Raw genomic sequence first — 17694 nt, 5'->3', positions numbered from 1 at the left:
CAAGAGTAGTATTATTTACCTTAGCAGTTGTTTCTGGAGAAACAAAAACCTGTTGCATGAAATCTACCAAATCAGAACCAACCTCAGACCAACATTGTTGATAGAAAAGAGTGTGCCCATCTCACCCAAGTGCTTTAAAAGGACCAAGAGAGAATAAAGCATTATTGACTTCATCCATTATTGATATAAAGCAAAAGCATGTGGTTCATCTCATCTGTTATCTGATTTGGAATAAGATTTCAATCGAAATTATCAAAATTAGATTGCCTTGAAGCGAACGGGTCAATGTAAAAATCCCGAATAATGGTAGAGATTTCTGTTTCATCCAAAGTCCAATAACCGGTAGATGCAGCAATATGGAAGAAATGGGCTTTCCTATAATTCTAAAAGTTGATTCAACTCTTGTCTCAACTTTGTTTGATTCGTCTCTAACGGTACATCGAGCAACAACAATTGTGTATCGATAACATCTCCTAATCATAACTACGGGTGATATTCCCAATGCACGCGGAGATATGCATGTGGAGTGCCGGTGGGACGCGCCTTAATTTTCAGTAAGCACCAGGCCACCACGCACGCCCCTAAAGTCATCGACTCATAAGTCATCTAAACTCTTTACTAGTTAAAAACTTAGCTCAGGAAGAAAAAGCAGACCGAAAAATGTAGCTTGCGACTCAGACCTCCAATTGAAATATGCCACGTCACTCTGATTTCCTGTAAAGAGCTTCACACAAGACCAGAATACCAGAGAGGGGGGAGAGAGAAAGAGAGAGAGAGAGAGAGATTGCTTCTGCAATCGGAAGACAGAAACCTCTTTCTCCCTTCATGAGTCAATGAATCTCCGTCTGTACGGAGTCAAACCCTAAAGCGCTCCTTCCGTGCCCTGTTCGTGACCGTTTTCCGACCACCGAAATTACGGTTACCGGAATCTGAGGCATCATAGCTGACTGACTTCCATGGTTCGAGTCTCAGAACCCTAAAGAGGCCTCCTTTTTTCTATCTTGCTATCTCAAAATAAAATACTGAGAAAGGGATATAGAGAGATAGAAGCATGTACGTGGTTCCGCCTCCTCCTCAGGTCTCTGATGCGAGCATTGGCGCTGCAGGCGCCGGCGGGCCGCCGCCGCCGAGGACTTACCAAACCTGGAAAGGCAGCAATGTAAGTGGAGGTTTTCTTTTCTCTGCTTTTATTCCCTCATATATATTTTGACTTGTCACTTCCAGCTGCATATTAGATTTTCAGGAGACAAAAGTAGGGCTTATTATTATTATTATCGGTAGATTAGTTGCTGAACTACCTGATCCCATATAGTTGGGACAAGGCTTAGATGATGATGATGATGATGAAATTAGTTGCTGAACTGAGATTAGACTTCGGAGTTTAGGGTGATGAGGATTCTAAGATCTGATCATATGGACAGCCTAACCTTATTGTTTGTTTTTCCTCTGTGTTGTAAAACATGGTAAAAGAAATCCTCTTTTCACGGATGTTTCTCTCTGTTTTACCTGGTTCCCATTCAGTTTTAGAATTGTTGAAAATTTTGGATATTGATGGTTGCAAAATGTATGAAGAATGGATGAGAGTAAGTGGTCAAACGTAAGATTTCAGAGATACAGCTTGATTACAGCTTTCAAGGTCGGGCTTGTCGTTCTTTTTCTTTTGTAAAGGGTATTGTAGGTATTGTTGGCCCATTCTTAAAGCAATAAACAGTACGCTTGTCAACAGGGAAATGCTTATTGATAAAAAAAAAATACAGGAATTGCTTTAAACTCACACCAGACTAAGGAATTGATGAAAGGTCTCCTTTTAGTGTTTCTTTTGTAATTAACACTTTGTAATAACGGGAATTTCCATTGGGGACGTAATCTTGGAACAGAAACAAATGTACCTTTTATAATGAAGGTTTAAATACTCATCTAATATATCAAAAGAAACAAGAAAACAAAACCTCATATTCCAGAAGATACATCTTTTACAAGTATTAAGCCTGGAAATAAATGCTGAGATTAAGTAAAAGGGGTATACAATGACCTAGTGGCCTTATATGGGAGCTAGTCTAGTAGGTTGTAAACTATTTCTCTCTAAAAAGTAAAAGCTAGGGATGCAATTTCGATTGGGCTGATCCAAATCCAGTCTAATACAAACCAAAGAAAAGGGTAAGGTTTCATTTAAAATTGGGTTAATGTTCTGTTGGAAAATGGCAATCCAAATTGAAATAAGAATGGGTGAGGTCAGGTTAGAAAATCCCAATCTGAGTTGAAACGAGATTGAGGTTGGGATGAAGCTTTAGGTGATCCAACAATCCAATCCTGATGTGTTGTACTTGTAGGTGTTTTTTTTCTTTAAATATATCAATATATTTGTGAATATAAGTATGAATGAGGGAAGGAGAAAGGGGATAGGGTGTTTTGTGTAGAATATGTATTATGGTGAGTTTTTTCATGTAGTGGCCAATGGCAAGAGGGAGAATTTTGCATCCAAATTGGAAGTGGATGGTAGGATAATGAAATAGTAGGATGAAATAGCCAAAGCTTTTGTGGATCATTTTAAGTTGATCTTTAGAAGGCCGCTGGAGAAAAAGGCTTTTGATTGAAGGTTTGGAATAGCCATGCATAAGTAGGGATTAAAATGAGATGCTCGAGGAATGATTTAGTGAGGATGAAATCAAAGCAATGGTCTTTTCAATGGATAGATCAAAAGCCCTAGGCCCAAAAGGGTTCTCTATGACTTTTTACTAAGATTGTTGGGGGATACCAAAGGATGATTGTTTAGAGGTTTTTTGAGAAATTCTGCGAGATGGGAATAATCAATCCACAATTAAATACAACTTTCTTGGCTTTGATTCCGAAGAAATCTAAGGCTGGTCATCCTAAGGATTTCAAACCCATAAGCTTTGTGACTAGCGGTTATAAGATCATAGCCAAGGTGCTATCTTAGAGGCCGAAAAAGGTATTCCCCTACATTACCACTTCCACACAAGGAGCTTTTGTGCAGGACAGACAAATTACAAATCAGATTCTGATAGCAAATGCGTGTGTGGAAGAGATGAAGAGGTCAAGGAAGAAATGGTTAATAAGAAAATTGGACATTGAGAGAAAGCCTATGACCTGGTGGATTGGTCTTTTCTAGTGGAAGTAACGAGAAATTGCAAGTTTGGATGTAGATGGTGTAGATGGATTTTAGAGTGCCTTCAAACATGTAATTATTCAGTGTTGGTGAATGGGGTAGTGAATGTGGAGGACTCAAGTAGGGGGATCCTTTGTCAGCATTTTTGTTAATTTTAATAGTGATATGTTTAGCAAATTAATTTTGAGGGTAGATAGAATGGAATTAATTAAAGGATGGAGCATAGGTAAGGAAAATGTTGTTATTTACCCATTTGCAATTTGCTGATGATATTATCTTGTATTGCAAATGGGATGGTCACTATAGATTAGAAACTTAAGGTTGAATATTGAATTGTTTGATAGTTTGTCAAATTTGATGATCAACTTTGAAATAAGTGGAGTGATGGGGTGAACATAGACAAAAGGGAGATTGCTGATTATGCAGGTATAATGGGGTTTTTGGTTATAGATTGGCCAGTGATATATCTAGTTATACCTCTAGGAGCCAACACAAGGGAGAATAGTTTTTGGAACCCAATCGGCCAATCCTAGAAAGTTTCTTTTTGGTGCTTCTTTGGCTGTTTGATTGTACATCCCCCCTCTTTTTGTTCTTTGATGAAAAAAAAAGAAGGAAAGAAAAAAAAGGTTTTCTAAATGCCTTTGATGATAAAAAAAAGGTTTTCTAAATGCCTTGTTGTTGGGAGAGGAATTATATATCTGTAGGAAGCAAATCACCTTAATTAAATCCTCCTTAGCTATCCTTCCAGTGTATTACTTGTTTGTGTTTAGAATTTTGTAGGGAGTGGCTAAGAAGATTGAAAAATAACGAGAGACTTCTTGTGGGAACGGGGGAGGGTAAGAAGGATTGCTTGGTGAAGTGGGAACTAGCGTTTAGAAGTAAAAGGCAAGGTGGGATAGGTTTAGGGAGAATGGGTGAAAAGAACAAGGCTTTACTTGGGAAGTGGTTGTGGAGATTTCCTAGGGATGGAGACAAGCTTTGGAATAGGGTAGATGCTAGCATTCATGGTCTAAGGGACAATGGCTGGAAATGATCTTGTTGCTCAAATGCTGGAAAGCAATACATGGTATCTTACCTTCTTTCCTCACTGGAAATGATCTTGTTGCTTGAGGATACCATGTGTTACCCTCAGACCCTATTTGCTAATGTTGTTCATTCAAGCATCCTAATAAAATATTAAAATTATAAAACCTTTTTTTTTTTTGTGTAGGGATTACGAATTTAAGACCCTGACATGGACTTGTTTGGGCTTACCTCAAGGGGCTTGGTTGGGGGTCCAGGGGTGGAGTCCCCAGCCCAGCTGCTAGGTTCAAAACGGAACAAAAAAACACAAACAATAAAAAAAGCACATGCCTTTTGAAAGTACTGCTCCTGGAGTCTAGGTGAGAACATACCTGAAAATGCATGGTGTGCCTTTTAAATCACTGCTTGAGATATCCTTCTAAAAATGCATCCTATATCATAGAAAAGGCTAGTTTTAGACCTTGAAGAGTGCACAAAATTCTGTCCTTGGAGAGTTTCCTTGGCCAATTGGTCAGCAAAAGATAAGGACAATATCTCCACTGTAGTCTTTGCCTTTGTACCGAGGTGGGTTTCCAAGAGAGCATCCACCAAAGTTAAATTTTACTTTTCCATCTCCGGTAGTTATCTTTGCCATGTATTATCTGCTGCGTACACAGAGAAAAAGCTGCCTCTACCTGCCATCCCCTCAATAGAATTGTAGAAGTTCATTAGGAACCATTGCCCACCCTCATGAGGGCCCTTTATTTTGGATTGGTAATCAGTAATCAATTCATTAACTTACTGAAAAAACATTACAATGTGTTTCTGATGCAAAGAAAAGTAAAAAAAAAAAAAAAAAATCAAGCTTAACATCCCCTATTACAGATCTGCTCCAAACAGTTGATCCCTATACACCCCTTGTTTTTCCAAACAGTTATTAGATGTTTGAACATCCACATGCCTGGACTGCTATCATTCATCCAAGAGATTACCAATTTTGGGTCACCCTCAATCTTTTTTTTTTTTGATAGGAATGGGTTGCCCTTAATCGACCACATTGCTTTGCTAATTTCAAACCTTGGTGTGAGGCTAATATTTCTGCTCTTTCAGATTGCAGAGTCTCTACTCCAATCGGCCTAGAAAACAAAGTCATCACTTTCCTTGTAGCATCCCTAAACACCCCTCCAATTCCTGATAGACCTGAATTTCTGATGAGTTACCGCTCACCTCGGAAGCCCCTTCGAGGGTGGCTTAACCTCTTGAAATAGAAGATGGGAGGGAAAGGGGGAAAGGTAGGAAGAAGATGACACGGAGAGAGATGAAAGGGATATTCATTCACGCCACTTATTACATGATCAGGGCCTTATATAGCTGGCCTACATGTATGCAATCATGGAGAGAATATCTTCTGGTGGCAGTGTAACTAACTCTGGGAGGCTCTGCCACGTGTCACGCTAGCCTCTCTGTCTTCTAGTGAAATGCTGCTCGATGGTGGCTTGCTCCACTCCTATAGTTGGGTTCGGAGGGAGTGTTTGGGTTCCAACAATTCCTCCCCCCTTAGCATTAGGTTTGGAAACCTCTCATTCAGCCTAAGATAAGGTTCCCAAGTGGCATCATCTGGAGGAAGCCCAGCCCATTTTACCTTGGCTTCTGGCACAACTTGACCACCTCATCGAACCCAACGGAAATCCACAATTCTGATAGGCTTCGTGTCAATGTCCCCTTCTTCAATGAATTGGGGTAAGTTGGGTGAGGCAGGTGTATGATTTCCCACCGCCTTCTTAAGAAGTGAGATGTGAAACACTGGATGAAGCTTTGAGGTTGCAGGGAGGTCCAACCGATAAGCAACAAGGCCCACTCTCTCCAGAACCTTATAAGGCCTATAATACCTGGGTGCTAGCTTGTGCCAAGCTCGTCTTACTATTGAGCTCTGGCGGTAAGGTTGGAGCTTAAGGTAAACGAAGTCACCCACTTGAAATTCTAACGGGCGGTGGTGAGTGTCATAGCGGGCCTTCATTCGTTGTTGGGCTTTTGTCAAGTTGGACTTAAGCAATCTAAGAATCTCGTCTCTCGCAAGTAGACGGGTCTCTACTTCTGCCACCTTGAATGACCCATATTCATAAGGTAATGTGGGAGGAGGTTCTCTGCCATAAACAGCTTTGTAGGGTGTCATTCCAGCAGCTGACTGATAAGTCGAATTGTACCAGTATTCTGCCCACGGAAGCCAGTGAGCCCACTGCCAAGGCTTTTCCCCTATGAAACATCTAAGGTAGGCTTCCGAGCAACGATTAAGAACTTCAGTCTGCCCATTAGTCTGCGGGTGATAACTCGTGGAGGGGTGCAGTTGGGTTCCTTGCAACTGAAAATATTCCTTCTAGAATGAACTCAGGAAAGCAGGGTCCCGATCTGAGGCAATGGATCTTGGGGTTCCATGCAGCTTGGCGACGTCCCGGATGAAGATGTCAGCCACCATTGCTGCGGTGTAAGGGTGAGGTAATGCAGAGAAATGGTTGTACTTGGTGAGACGGTGAACCACTACCATGATAACCTCCTTTCTTGCAGAACGAGGAAGACCTGTGATGAAGTCCATGGAAAGGTCTTCCCACACTTGATCTGGAATCTTGAGAGGTTGTAGAATGCCAGTGGGAGATTGTGACGAGTATTTCTGTTGTTGGCAGGTTTGGCATTCGGATGCATATTGTAATACATCCTTATGCATTCCTACCCAATGATAGTGGCTGTTGAGCCTCTTTAGGGTTCGTAGCACCCTTGAGTGCCCTCCCAAGGTGGAGTCATGAAACAACCTTAGCAGTTCAGCTTTGTGGGCCGAATTCTGGGCAACAACAAACTGACCCCTAAAGAAAAGATCAGGCCCCACAACTTGGTAACCATCAACTTGTGAAGGGTCTCGCCTCCACTTATCTTTAATGACCTGCAACTGTGGATCAGACCTGGCTTCTTGCCGTATAGCTTCAAACAAAGGGAAGCTGGGCTAAGAGCAGGTCAGATGAGCTAACTCTTCTACCTGTGACAAGGCATCAACTACTCTGTTTGCGGGCCCTGATATTCTATGAGGTAGTCAAAGCCCATCAGTTTACTAAGCCATTTTTGCTGCTCCGGGGTGTGCACCCTTTGCTCTGCTATGTACTTCAAACTTCGTTGGTCTCTCCTAATAACAAATTGGCGTCCCAATAGGTATGCACGCCACTTTTGCACTACCATTACCACAACCATCATTTCTTTGACATAAGTGGGCTGCTCTTTCTGCATCAAGACGGCCCCTACTCCTACACCTGATGCATCACATTCTGTTTCAAAGGGTTGAGAGAAGTCTGGAAGAGTGAGGACTGGAGGGCTGGAAATTGCTGTCTTCAAGTCTTCAAAAGCCCGTTGGGCTTTATCAGTTCAACTGAAGGAATCCTTCTTTAATAGACGCGTTAGAGGGGTGGCCATAAGCCCATACCCCTTATTGAAGCGCCTATAATATCCGGTAAGCCTAAGAAAGCCCCGTAGAGCCTTTACAGTAGTGGGCTTGGGCCACTTCTGGATGGCGTCTACTTTTTCTGGGTCTGCCATGACCCGACTTGCTGCAACCACATGGCCTAAGTACTGAATTTGTCCTTGTCCAAAGGAACACTTTGTCATTTTGGCATGTAACTGGTGCCCCTTTAGAGTTGTGAGGGTGAGTTTCAGATGTTCCATATGTGTGTCCCAATCCCTGTTGTACACCAGAATATCATCGAAAAACACCAGAATAAATCGCCTTAGAAATGTCCTGAAGATGTCATTCATGAGGGCCTGAAAGGTGGAGGGGGCGTTTGTGAGTCCAAAAGGCATAACAAAAAATTCATAATGGCCCAATCACATAGAGCAGGGCCCAGGCCACACAACCAATGAACCCCCAAAATAATATCAGCCCCCGAGAAATCCAATGGGTGGAGATCCACCACAAAATTATGGCCCTGTATGAGGATTTTTTCCTTCTTACATACACCATTACACGACATCTGACTCCCATTAGCCACATGGATTGAAAAGAGAGGAGTGGGTTGTATGGTCATACCTAGCTGCTTAGCCAAACGGCAAGTGATGAAATTCAGGGTAGAGCCACTGTCAATCAAAATCATCACGGTCCAGCCCACCAATCTTCCTTCAACGCGCATGGACTGAAGAGAGTTGAGGCCCATGAGGGCGTGTAAGGAGATCTCGGCCCCGTCAGGTTCTGGTCCGTTTGGAATTAGTTCACAGTCATTTAAGTGCTCTGGGTCTGTCTCTTCCGGCTCTTCCTCTGTCTGTAGGAGAAACACCCACATCACAATTATAACAAAGGCCTTTCTCGTGTTGGGCTTGCATCTCAGCCATGAGAGACGTTTGAAGGGCATAGTGGGCCGGGGCAATATGGGCTTTCCAGGGAGAAGTATTTGAAACAAGAGGTGGAACCTTCGCATCCCAACCATTGTCCAAAACTCCATGAATGCTTACTATGACTTTATGCCACAAACTTTCCTTCTCTTGAGGCAAGCGCCACAGCCATTTCCCAAGTAGAGTAGTGTTCCTACTTCCTAAGCGCCAAACCTCCTAACCCTAAACCCCCTTGGCTCTTGTGTCTACACACTACCTCCCATTTCACCAAATATTCTTGAATTTCTTTTGTACCAAACATTTCCAAAGCACAGACACTTTAGTGTGTGACCATAACAGCTAACTATTTTGGTACTTAGGAGAATCAGGATGGAGGAAAATTTAATCTATTATGTATTATCTCTGTGATTGGTGCTCAAGAACTTCCAGAAAAAGGGAAAGGTGGTTCCATATCTCTGTTATGTAATAGTAAGATGTGAATAGGTATTTGGCATTTCCTCCAGTCTTCATGCAAAGGAGACACACTTGAGGGAAGAGGCTCCATGCCCTCTGTCTGTGTTTGAGCATCTCACCAATGTCAGTTATCTTCAGCTTCCCAGTTCCCAGCAAAAAAAGCTTAATACTTGGAGGCTTAAGACCATCTCATGATACTCTATACGAAAAAAAATGAGGGGCTGAGGGGGGATAAACCTAATCTTCAAAAGAAAAAAAAGGACAATTGGAGAACTCCTGTAGGATCAATAGAACATAACCTTTAGTCAGAATCCTTGCTTATGTGAAAAATAGACATTTTAGGTATTCTAAGAGTAATAACTTTCTCACATTTTACTAAAACCAAAATTGCACGGAAGGGCCACAGTAGATAAAGAGACTACCTCTTTGATAGGATTTTTTTTTTTCAAAGATAGTAGCAAAACAATCTGAAAAGCAGAGAGAGGTCTATTCCCCTACTAGAAAAAGAGCAGGTAGATGCCCTCAATAACTTTCCAAGGCCCAAGGGTATTGTAATTGTAAGTGATGTTACCCAGTAAACAAATGTCAAGTTTAGACATTCTAGTCAGTGTAAAGCCTATACTTGCTTTGAATTATTGAATGCCAAAGGGATAAAGGGATTGATTTCAATGGGCAATATCGATTGCCATTTTCCTCCTCGGTCCTACCTAGCTTTAAACTATTGTGTACCTTGCTTATGCAAAAACTGGCCTAGTTTAACAGGTGATCCTTTTTGGACTTCCCTGGTTCTCAATGAATATGTATCACCTTTTCAGGGGGACAGCTTCTGTTGGTTTCTTCATGGAGACTGGTGCTTCTATGTTATGTGACTTGCGTTCATTTAAGAAACAAGCAGTTTATAATCTCCCACAAACCACTGTCTCATTGAGCCTGCTTCCTAATGTATTGGCACTTTCTTATTATATTTCTCCTTTCCTCTGACACATAAATTGTCCTTACTTGAGATTTATCTAGAGTCTTGCCTTTTAATATTATCTAAATTGGTCATGCATTCCTTAATGAATTATGCACTGTGATGTTTCCTATGCTCATGATGGTTAGAATATTGGTTCTTAAAGTGTTAATGCCACAATTTAAAATTTAAAGACAAAATGTTGTTTAAAATTCTGAAGTTTGCATTTCTGTTCGCAATTTTTTTTTGATTGTTGTCTGTTGTGGAAAATATTCACTTTACTAATCCATGCTATCAACAATTCACTGATGACATATATGGTTTCTGTTTTGCAGATATTTTTTCTTCAGGGGAGATTTATTTTTGGACCAGATGTGAGATCACTGTTTCTAACTATTTTCCTTATTGCTGCTCCTGTCACAGTCTTCTGCATCTTTGTTGCCAGAAAATTGATGAGTGATTTTTCTCATGACTTGGGATTATCAACAATGGTTGTTGCTATTGCATTCACGCTATATGTGAGTTTCATCTCTTTTAATGTCTCTTAAGGCTTATACTTTTTTAAAACTTTTTTTTGACATTTTATCTTTCATATTTAATTATGTGCCACAACAAATTAGTGGTTTAGCATTCATTTACCAATTCTCATAAACATAAAAGTATATGTTGCAGATTGGACAAATGATGGCTTCACTTTGGTGTTGCTTATGTCGGTCTGCTTATTTTTCAGTCAATTGACCCAGACTTGCTATTGCTAAGTATTTGAAAGACTCTAGAGACAATTATGTTGTGCTTCTGACCCATTTAGCAAAAAACAACCCATCATCCAAGAAGAAAATGCTATTTTGGATATGCAAAAATAAGAGTCATTCATTGATTGCAATCCATTATTTAGAAAAAAAAGCAAACTTTGGTCTGTTGGCCATTAGAAATTACCCAAAATTGTTTATCTGCATAATATTATTTTATTTCCAAGGCCACCATGTTTGGATATGCTTCTTAGGCACCGCTTGACATTTGTTAGACAATTAATGGCTCCCCACCTTACCCCCTTTGTGGAAGTTGGGACTATGAACTGCCTTGCTTGGGGAAACTATGCCTGCATTTGTTGATGAGTAGTGCCATTACTGATGTATGATAATGCATGATTTATTTATTTAGTTTTTGATCAGCAAAAATTACTTTATTAAAGTAGTTTAACTGAGATCGGTACACTTTGATGACAACAAGCCATCCCATATATTAAAGCCCGTTTACAAAGAAGCCCAAAACAATTGCTGTCTCGCAGTCCCTTGTTTAGCAAGGGAGCTTTAGCACTCCTTCTTACCCACTTGAATTCAGCATTTACATCCCTTACTATCCCTTCCACAACCCTGAAAAAACATGTTTGAGAGTCCATAGGATATTTCTGTTACTGCTTGCCCATGAGATAATTACTTTTGAATCCTCTTCCACCTCCACCTGTCTAAAACCCAGTTGCTTTGCTAGCCGTTGACCCTTCAGCCATGTCAACAATTCAGCTTCCGTAGAGTTTGGAATGCCAATTGGCCCTGAATACTAGCCAGGATTTTACCCTCCATATTTCTGATTGCACCACCATGCCAGACCCGGGTTCCCCTATGAGCTTCCATCAAAGTTTAGTTTTACTTTGCTGCCTTCTGGTGATTTCCACTCCATTCATATTCTTTCTTTTTCCCTAGGGCTCCATTTGGAAGGAGTACAAATACAAATATGTAGAGCACAAAACCTTCTATTTTATATTATGTTGTATGTATTTGTACAGTATATATTTGTATTTGTACTCCTTCCAAACTGAGCCTAGAGGACAGCCCTCATTAGTAACCGTCTTCTTGATTTATAATTCCATTGTTGTGGATTTGGCAATAGTAACTGTCTTCTGCAATTATATTCTGGCTATATAAATCGCAATCTCTATTACGTGCCATCTGTTTTCATTTCCTGATGAAATAGATAAAATAATTATGATCCATATGAAGTTTTTTGATCAGTAGTGATGGGTTTCATTTATTGTTCAGGATTTGATCCTTCTTTTGTTAACCTCTGGAAGAGATCCTGGTATAATACCTCGTAATGCACATCCTCCAGAGCCAGAAGGCTATGATGCGAGTGCTGAAGTTGGGGGTGGCCAAACTCCACAGTTACGTTTACCTCGTATGAAGGATGTTGTTGTTAACGGGATCACTGTGAAAATCAAGTACTGTGATACTTGCATGCTTTATAGGCCTACTCGCTGTTCACACTGCTCAATCTGCAATAACTGCGTGGAACGGTTTGATCACCATTGCCCTTGGGTTGGCCAGTGTATCGGGCTGGTAAGTGATTGCATTCTTATTAATCATATCACAGACTTCATATATCCAAATGAGTGACATTTGCATGCAAACTCTGAAATCCAAATTTTTATCTCTAAGAGGATATTGGGGGGTTTGGGAATGGTTAGAGTTAGTCACGATTGGTTGTAGCCCAAATATAGGTGGGATTGGTGATGCTGACCATTATATAGCTGAGATCCTTATTAATCTCTCTCCCTCTCTCTGCATTTGACTAAATAATACTAACTGTCAGATGGTAGACAGTGTTACATGGATACAGACACAGGAATCAGAATCCAACATCTGGGAGTCCAACTCAGCAAGACAAAGAAACAAGGACTCACACACATCTATGGGAAAGTATAATCTATTAAAACAGTTCATACTTTGTTGAATTCCAACATTATAAGCCTATAAATATGACATTCAGTTTGTATATTAACTGTTCAATTATGTTAAATGAGCAAGGAGAAAAAGAAAAATGTTGCATAGAAGTGTCCTTAAAGAATCCATGGAGTGTCAAAGTCCAATGCATGTCTGACATGGATGCTTCATCCATTTAGGAGAGTCCATGCAACAACGATGATCAGAAGGAATGTGGAACTTGAAATTATAAAATTAGAACCCAAGTGAAAGTTGTTGCATGATAGAAACAATTAGGTAAATTTTCTTGTTGAAATGACATTATTTGAAACATTGGCCAATTGTTTCAGATGCTATTTGCATCACAAGTCATGGACCCCATGGTCATAATTCTAATCAGAACTTGATTTGAGGATGTTTACTCCTGGTATACTTCTGAACATTATTACTGTGTTTATCTGCAGCGAAATTACCGCTTCTTCTTCATGTTTGTTTTCTCGACAACTCTTCTTTGTATATATGTCTTTGGATTCTGCTGGGTCTACATCAAGAGGATCATGGATGCTGAGAATACATCAATCTGGAAAGCAATGAGTAAGACACCTGCTTCTATTGTGCTGATAATCTACACCTTTGTTTCAGTCTGGTTCGTAGGTGGCCTCACTGTTTTCCATTTATATCTAATCAGCACAAACCAGGTAAAAGATCATCTAAGCAAATTAAGACCTTGTAGTTGTACACCAGGAACTCCAAATTAAAATTTCAGTGATTGATGATGCCAATTGTTGTTTTTCTGTGATATGACAGACTACCTATGAGAATTTTAGATACCGATATGATCGGCGTGCTAACCCATACAACAAAGGTGTGGTGGAGAACTTCAAGGAGATATTCTGCACCAGTATTCCGCCATCCAAAAACAAATTTAGAGCAAGGGTGCCACAGGAACCTTGCTTGCCACCTCGTTCTGTGGGCGGGGGGTTTATTAGTCCAAATATGGGAAAAGCTGTTGGAGACATAGAAATGGGTAGAAAAGCTACATGGGCCGAGTCTGGGGTTGGGATAGGTGATTTTGAAGGGCCGCTTAGCAATGATGATGCTCTGGACATCAAGGATAGAGAGCTTGGTGACATATCACCGGATTTAAGCACGGGGATTCCTGCAGAGAGTATGGATAGCCGTGCTGGAACAAACAACAGGCGCTCAAGTTGGGGAAGGAAAAGTGGGAGCTGGGAAATATCACCTGAAGTTCTTGCGTTGGCAGCCGGAGTTGGTGAATCAAACCGAGTGGGAAATGACAGTCTTTGCAGTGTGACAACCAGCAGTAGACAATCTCAATCAGAACCTAGATTGTAATTGAATAAATATAAAAAACAGGGGTTTAGTGTATGGAGTGTGTTGTTTGGGCTCAAGCCTCCACCCTTAGCCGCTGGTGGTCATGCAAGTAAGCTGGGTTATAGTGGCAGCATGATAGCTAAAAACCGACATTCTCAGGTAGTTTCTAAGCTGTAAAAAGAATCATAGGAAGGTTTAAAAAATTCATGTAGTAGGTTGCTTGGGGCTGGTACTTTGTTCTTCATAACTTGTTTCATTGCGACATCCCTCTTTCTTTCTTTCTTTCTTTTACTTTAGCGGTTGGGGTGGGTTGAGTTGAACCAATTGTATCTCTTATTTCCTATTGGAAAGGTGTGCCATTATGAGTTCTATTTACATTTTCCATCCTTTAGCATGTAATAGTTTGTTTTTTAACCAAAAAGGAATTTATTGCTAAGAGTATGTTTATAGATGATACATCAGGCTATGTTTGGATTGAAGGAAAAGGTGGGAAAGGAAGGGAAAAGCAGGAAAACCTATACAAGGTTTGTAAAGGTTTCCCTACCTTTCCCTTCCTTTCCCTACTTTTTCCTTCAAACCAAACACAGCCTCAATGTCTGCTTGACCAAACCACGCAAATGTGGCAAATTTATGAGCCATTAGGTTACTAGTTCTTGGTATATAGATAATATTTACATAGTGAGAATTTGGTGAAAAGATGCAATATATTATATTATTATCTATAAGGCCTTGTTGAGACCATGATCCTTTCCCATCTTGAAGCTTGCACACCTGCTCCTTTGCATCAGAGTATTCTTCTAATATCATGATTGACTGCAGCTTGTAAGCCTAGATTTATCACCTAGAGTAAAGCACCCGAACTGTTGGTGACATTGCAAACTTTTCCAGCTGTTGCAAGACAGATTTTGAGTATTGAATTAAATGTAGCCCACCCCTGTCCATCGAGTTTCTGGACCAAATGATCCATCAGCATAGAAACATGCCACGTTGTCCTTAATTGATGATGAATCTATATGAGATTCCAACTGTTGTGTTCTGCTGTCTACATTTGAATTGATAAACATGGCATCAAATAATGAATTCTATCATTTCTTGCATCCCATATGAGCCTCATTTTTATACCAAATCTGCCCAAGAAAATCTCTCTCATTCTTGTTCAGGTTCTTGGTTTTATGTTATTGTCATTGTTCTTTTATTTGCTTCAAGTTCTCCATATTTATTTGATCTGGACTAATGCCAATTTAAGCTTGGATTCAAACAGCTTTTGCAAACGCACATTAAAAAAGAGATGCATGAATGTCTATCCTTGTATTGAGCATAGAGTACACAAGTCATCTCTAGCATTTTGTCTCGAATTTTGTTTTTCTTTTGTCCATACTTCGTGCAATAACTTCCATGTAAATAACCAAAACCTGTGAGAATTTTTGGTTTTCCAAATCTGCATCCATTTAAAATGCACACCTGAAGATTGGGGTTACTTCTTGAGAAAGCCTCTATTCACAGTATATTCTACACTTTTGTTCCATTTTCACAATAATTTGTCTCCTTCCCTTCTGCTTGGAATTTCTTTTTTAATGTGCCAAGTGATATTTTCTTCAAAAGCCTGTGAAGTTTTGATCAATCAACTTGCCTTAAAGAGTTTAAAAACTCACATACGCTGATATCTTCTTCTACTATGTTAGCACCATGCTTTTATGAGGAATGCCTCCTTCCATCTTTGATTTCCCAAAAATATTTTGTTTTACCTCTTAATATATGCAAGGCATGTTTCCACTATTGTGAATAATGGCTCTCACTCCATACTTCAAAGATGGAGTTTCTTGACAAAGTATTTGTTTCTATGATTTGAGCCCACGAAGTTTTTGGTTGATTTAGGAGATGCTATTGAACACTGTTTTGTTCATTTGCTCACTCAATCTAAAACCCAATGCACCCTTTGCTTTGTTTTTGGTTTACATATCTTTTCCCATTTTAATGGTGTGTAGGGTTTCTTTGTGTTTGGTACCTTGCCACCAAAACTCTGTTTTTTGTCCAATTTTTAGTGTTCCTTGCAGAATGTAGCAACTCCCATATAAATGGGTAGGTAGAGCTTGTGCTACCGATTTAATCAGTGTGGTTCTACCAGCGTGAATGAGGAGCTTGCCTTTCCAGCTCATTACGTGTACATTTAACTATCAATTAGCTTTTTGGTATTTTGAATTCTATGCTTCCCCATGATGAGCTTTAGCTCCCAAGTATTTATGTCTGTTTGACATTCTTTTCATTCCCATTTGATGAAGCATCAATTTTTTTTTTTTTGTCTATTGGGAATAGATTTGTTGTAGTTTACTCATTGTCCTGATATGTTTTCAAATTTTCTCAACACTTCAACTCCTTAAGTTGCCTTATTTTTCTTTTGCGAAAAACTAGGCAGTCGTTGCAAATGTCCATATTCAGTTTGATTGGTTCGTTCATTATTTTTTTCCTTGTAAGTGAAAATTTCCAGGTGCAACTTTGCCAACTGAGTGAAACTTGGATATCGTGGCCCTCGGAAAGTATAATGTTGTCAAGCCCCATGACCTGTGTCTAAGGGTGTCAATGGACTGCCAAAATCAATTTGGATGGATTGGATGGACCAAAAAGACAGTGGATTGGACCAATTCGGTCCAAAATATTTATTAGATTGGACTGGATGTGGTCTGTCTGTAATAAATTTATATTGGATTTGGTTAGAATAGGCTAATATCCGGTTCATTCATATAAGATAAGAATATAGGTGTCAATGGGCAGGGTTTGGGTTGAAACCAATCTAAATTAAAATGAATTTGAACAAATTGGACGGTCCAAACATTGAATTGGACCGGTTCAAAATGGTTCAAATTATTCTTTGGATTGGATTGAACCTGGTTCATTTATAATAGATTCACATTGGACGAAATAGGATTGGACCAAATCCAGTCCAATGGACAGGTGAAGGCGTTGGTTTTGTTTAATTGACTCGCCTGATTGCTAATATATGTTCACCAACTACAATCCTTTCTTTATAAGAGATGTGCCTGCCTGCCTGTTGGCTGGTTTGTTTTGTCAACACAGACACCTCTTGCTATAATAATTATGGCCTAGTCACAACTGATGTCACATGCATCCAATTTGTGGTATGAACAGGTTCTCTTCTCCGATCCGTGTGCATGTTCATCATAGGGGTGTTCCACCATATGGTTACATCTCTCCTCCCTTAGCTGCCGGCTGTTGCATGAAATTTAACCCCATCCATTATTAACGTGAGACCCATCACCAAGCAATGTGCACTCCCAGAACTCACAGTTCCCTCTCATTGTATCAATATTGGGTTCATTGTTACCAGGAAGACGGGCATTATCAAATGGTGCACACTACACATTATTATTATTATTATTATTATTATTATTATTATTATTATTAAAAAACAGTTTAGATTATTTTTAATCAAATTCCCTCTCTTCATGCAATTGAAATACATATGTTTCATCTTGAATTGTCTGTTGAATGGTTTTCCCCTAAACAATTAACGACGTTAATTAGTACTCTCTTTGATTGGGAGCTTAATTACTCTAAGCTTGCTATTTTCCAGTTTTTCTGGTCACTTTGAAAGCATATAAACAAATTTATCGGTTGAACTTTTCATCATAAAAAGGCTTCAACCGTCAAGGCATCATGAAGGCCGCTATGAGCCTATGACAAATGACAAATCATGTCATGCAGAAGAGCTCATTATTTGGGATAAAGGACTACTTAATGGATACCAACGA

General features: G+C 39.8%; 1 protein-coding gene across 1 annotated transcript; it reads left to right on the top strand.

Moving 5' to 3' along the window:
• The first annotated feature begins 509 nt into the window (after positions 1–509).
• On the top strand, positions 510–14309 carry LOC148862391 (putative protein S-acyltransferase 7). Its single transcript, XM_088978978.1, has 5 exons — positions 510–1159; positions 10232–10414; positions 11933–12229; positions 13057–13290; positions 13400–14309. The coding sequence occupies exons 1-5, from the start codon at positions 1052–1054 to the stop codon at positions 13946–13948; spliced, it is 1371 nt and encodes a 456-aa protein (XP_088835104.1). The 5' UTR covers positions 510–1051; the 3' UTR covers positions 13949–14309.
• Positions 14310–17694: the final 3385 nt, after the last annotated feature.

This window comes from Nelumbo lutea, chromosome 3, assembly GCF_056320005.1.
Source record: "Nelumbo lutea isolate HS-2025 chromosome 3, American lotus-T2T, whole genome shotgun sequence".
In the NCBI taxonomy this organism is placed as follows: Eukaryota; Viridiplantae; Streptophyta; class Magnoliopsida; order Proteales; family Nelumbonaceae; genus Nelumbo; species Nelumbo lutea.
The sequence above is the reverse complement of the archived record's forward strand: the minus strand, read 5'-3'. Positions and strand labels throughout refer to the sequence as shown.

What these genes read in the sequence shown, in the direction of transcription:
- LOC148862391 (XM_088978978.1), top strand. Translation starts at nt 1,052, where the DNA reads ATGTACGTGGTTCCGCCTCCTCCTCAGGTCTCTGATGCGAGCATTGGC. An exon ending in AAACCTGGAAAGGCAGCAAT is followed by an intron (nt 1,160 to 10,231) that starts GTAAGTGGAGGT and finishes TCTGTTTTGCAG; the next exon opens with ATATTTTTTCTTCAGGGGAG. An exon ending in ATCTAATCAGCACAAACCAG is followed by an intron (nt 13,291 to 13,399) that starts GTAAAAGATCAT and finishes GTGATATGACAG; the next exon opens with ACTACCTATGAGAATTTTAG.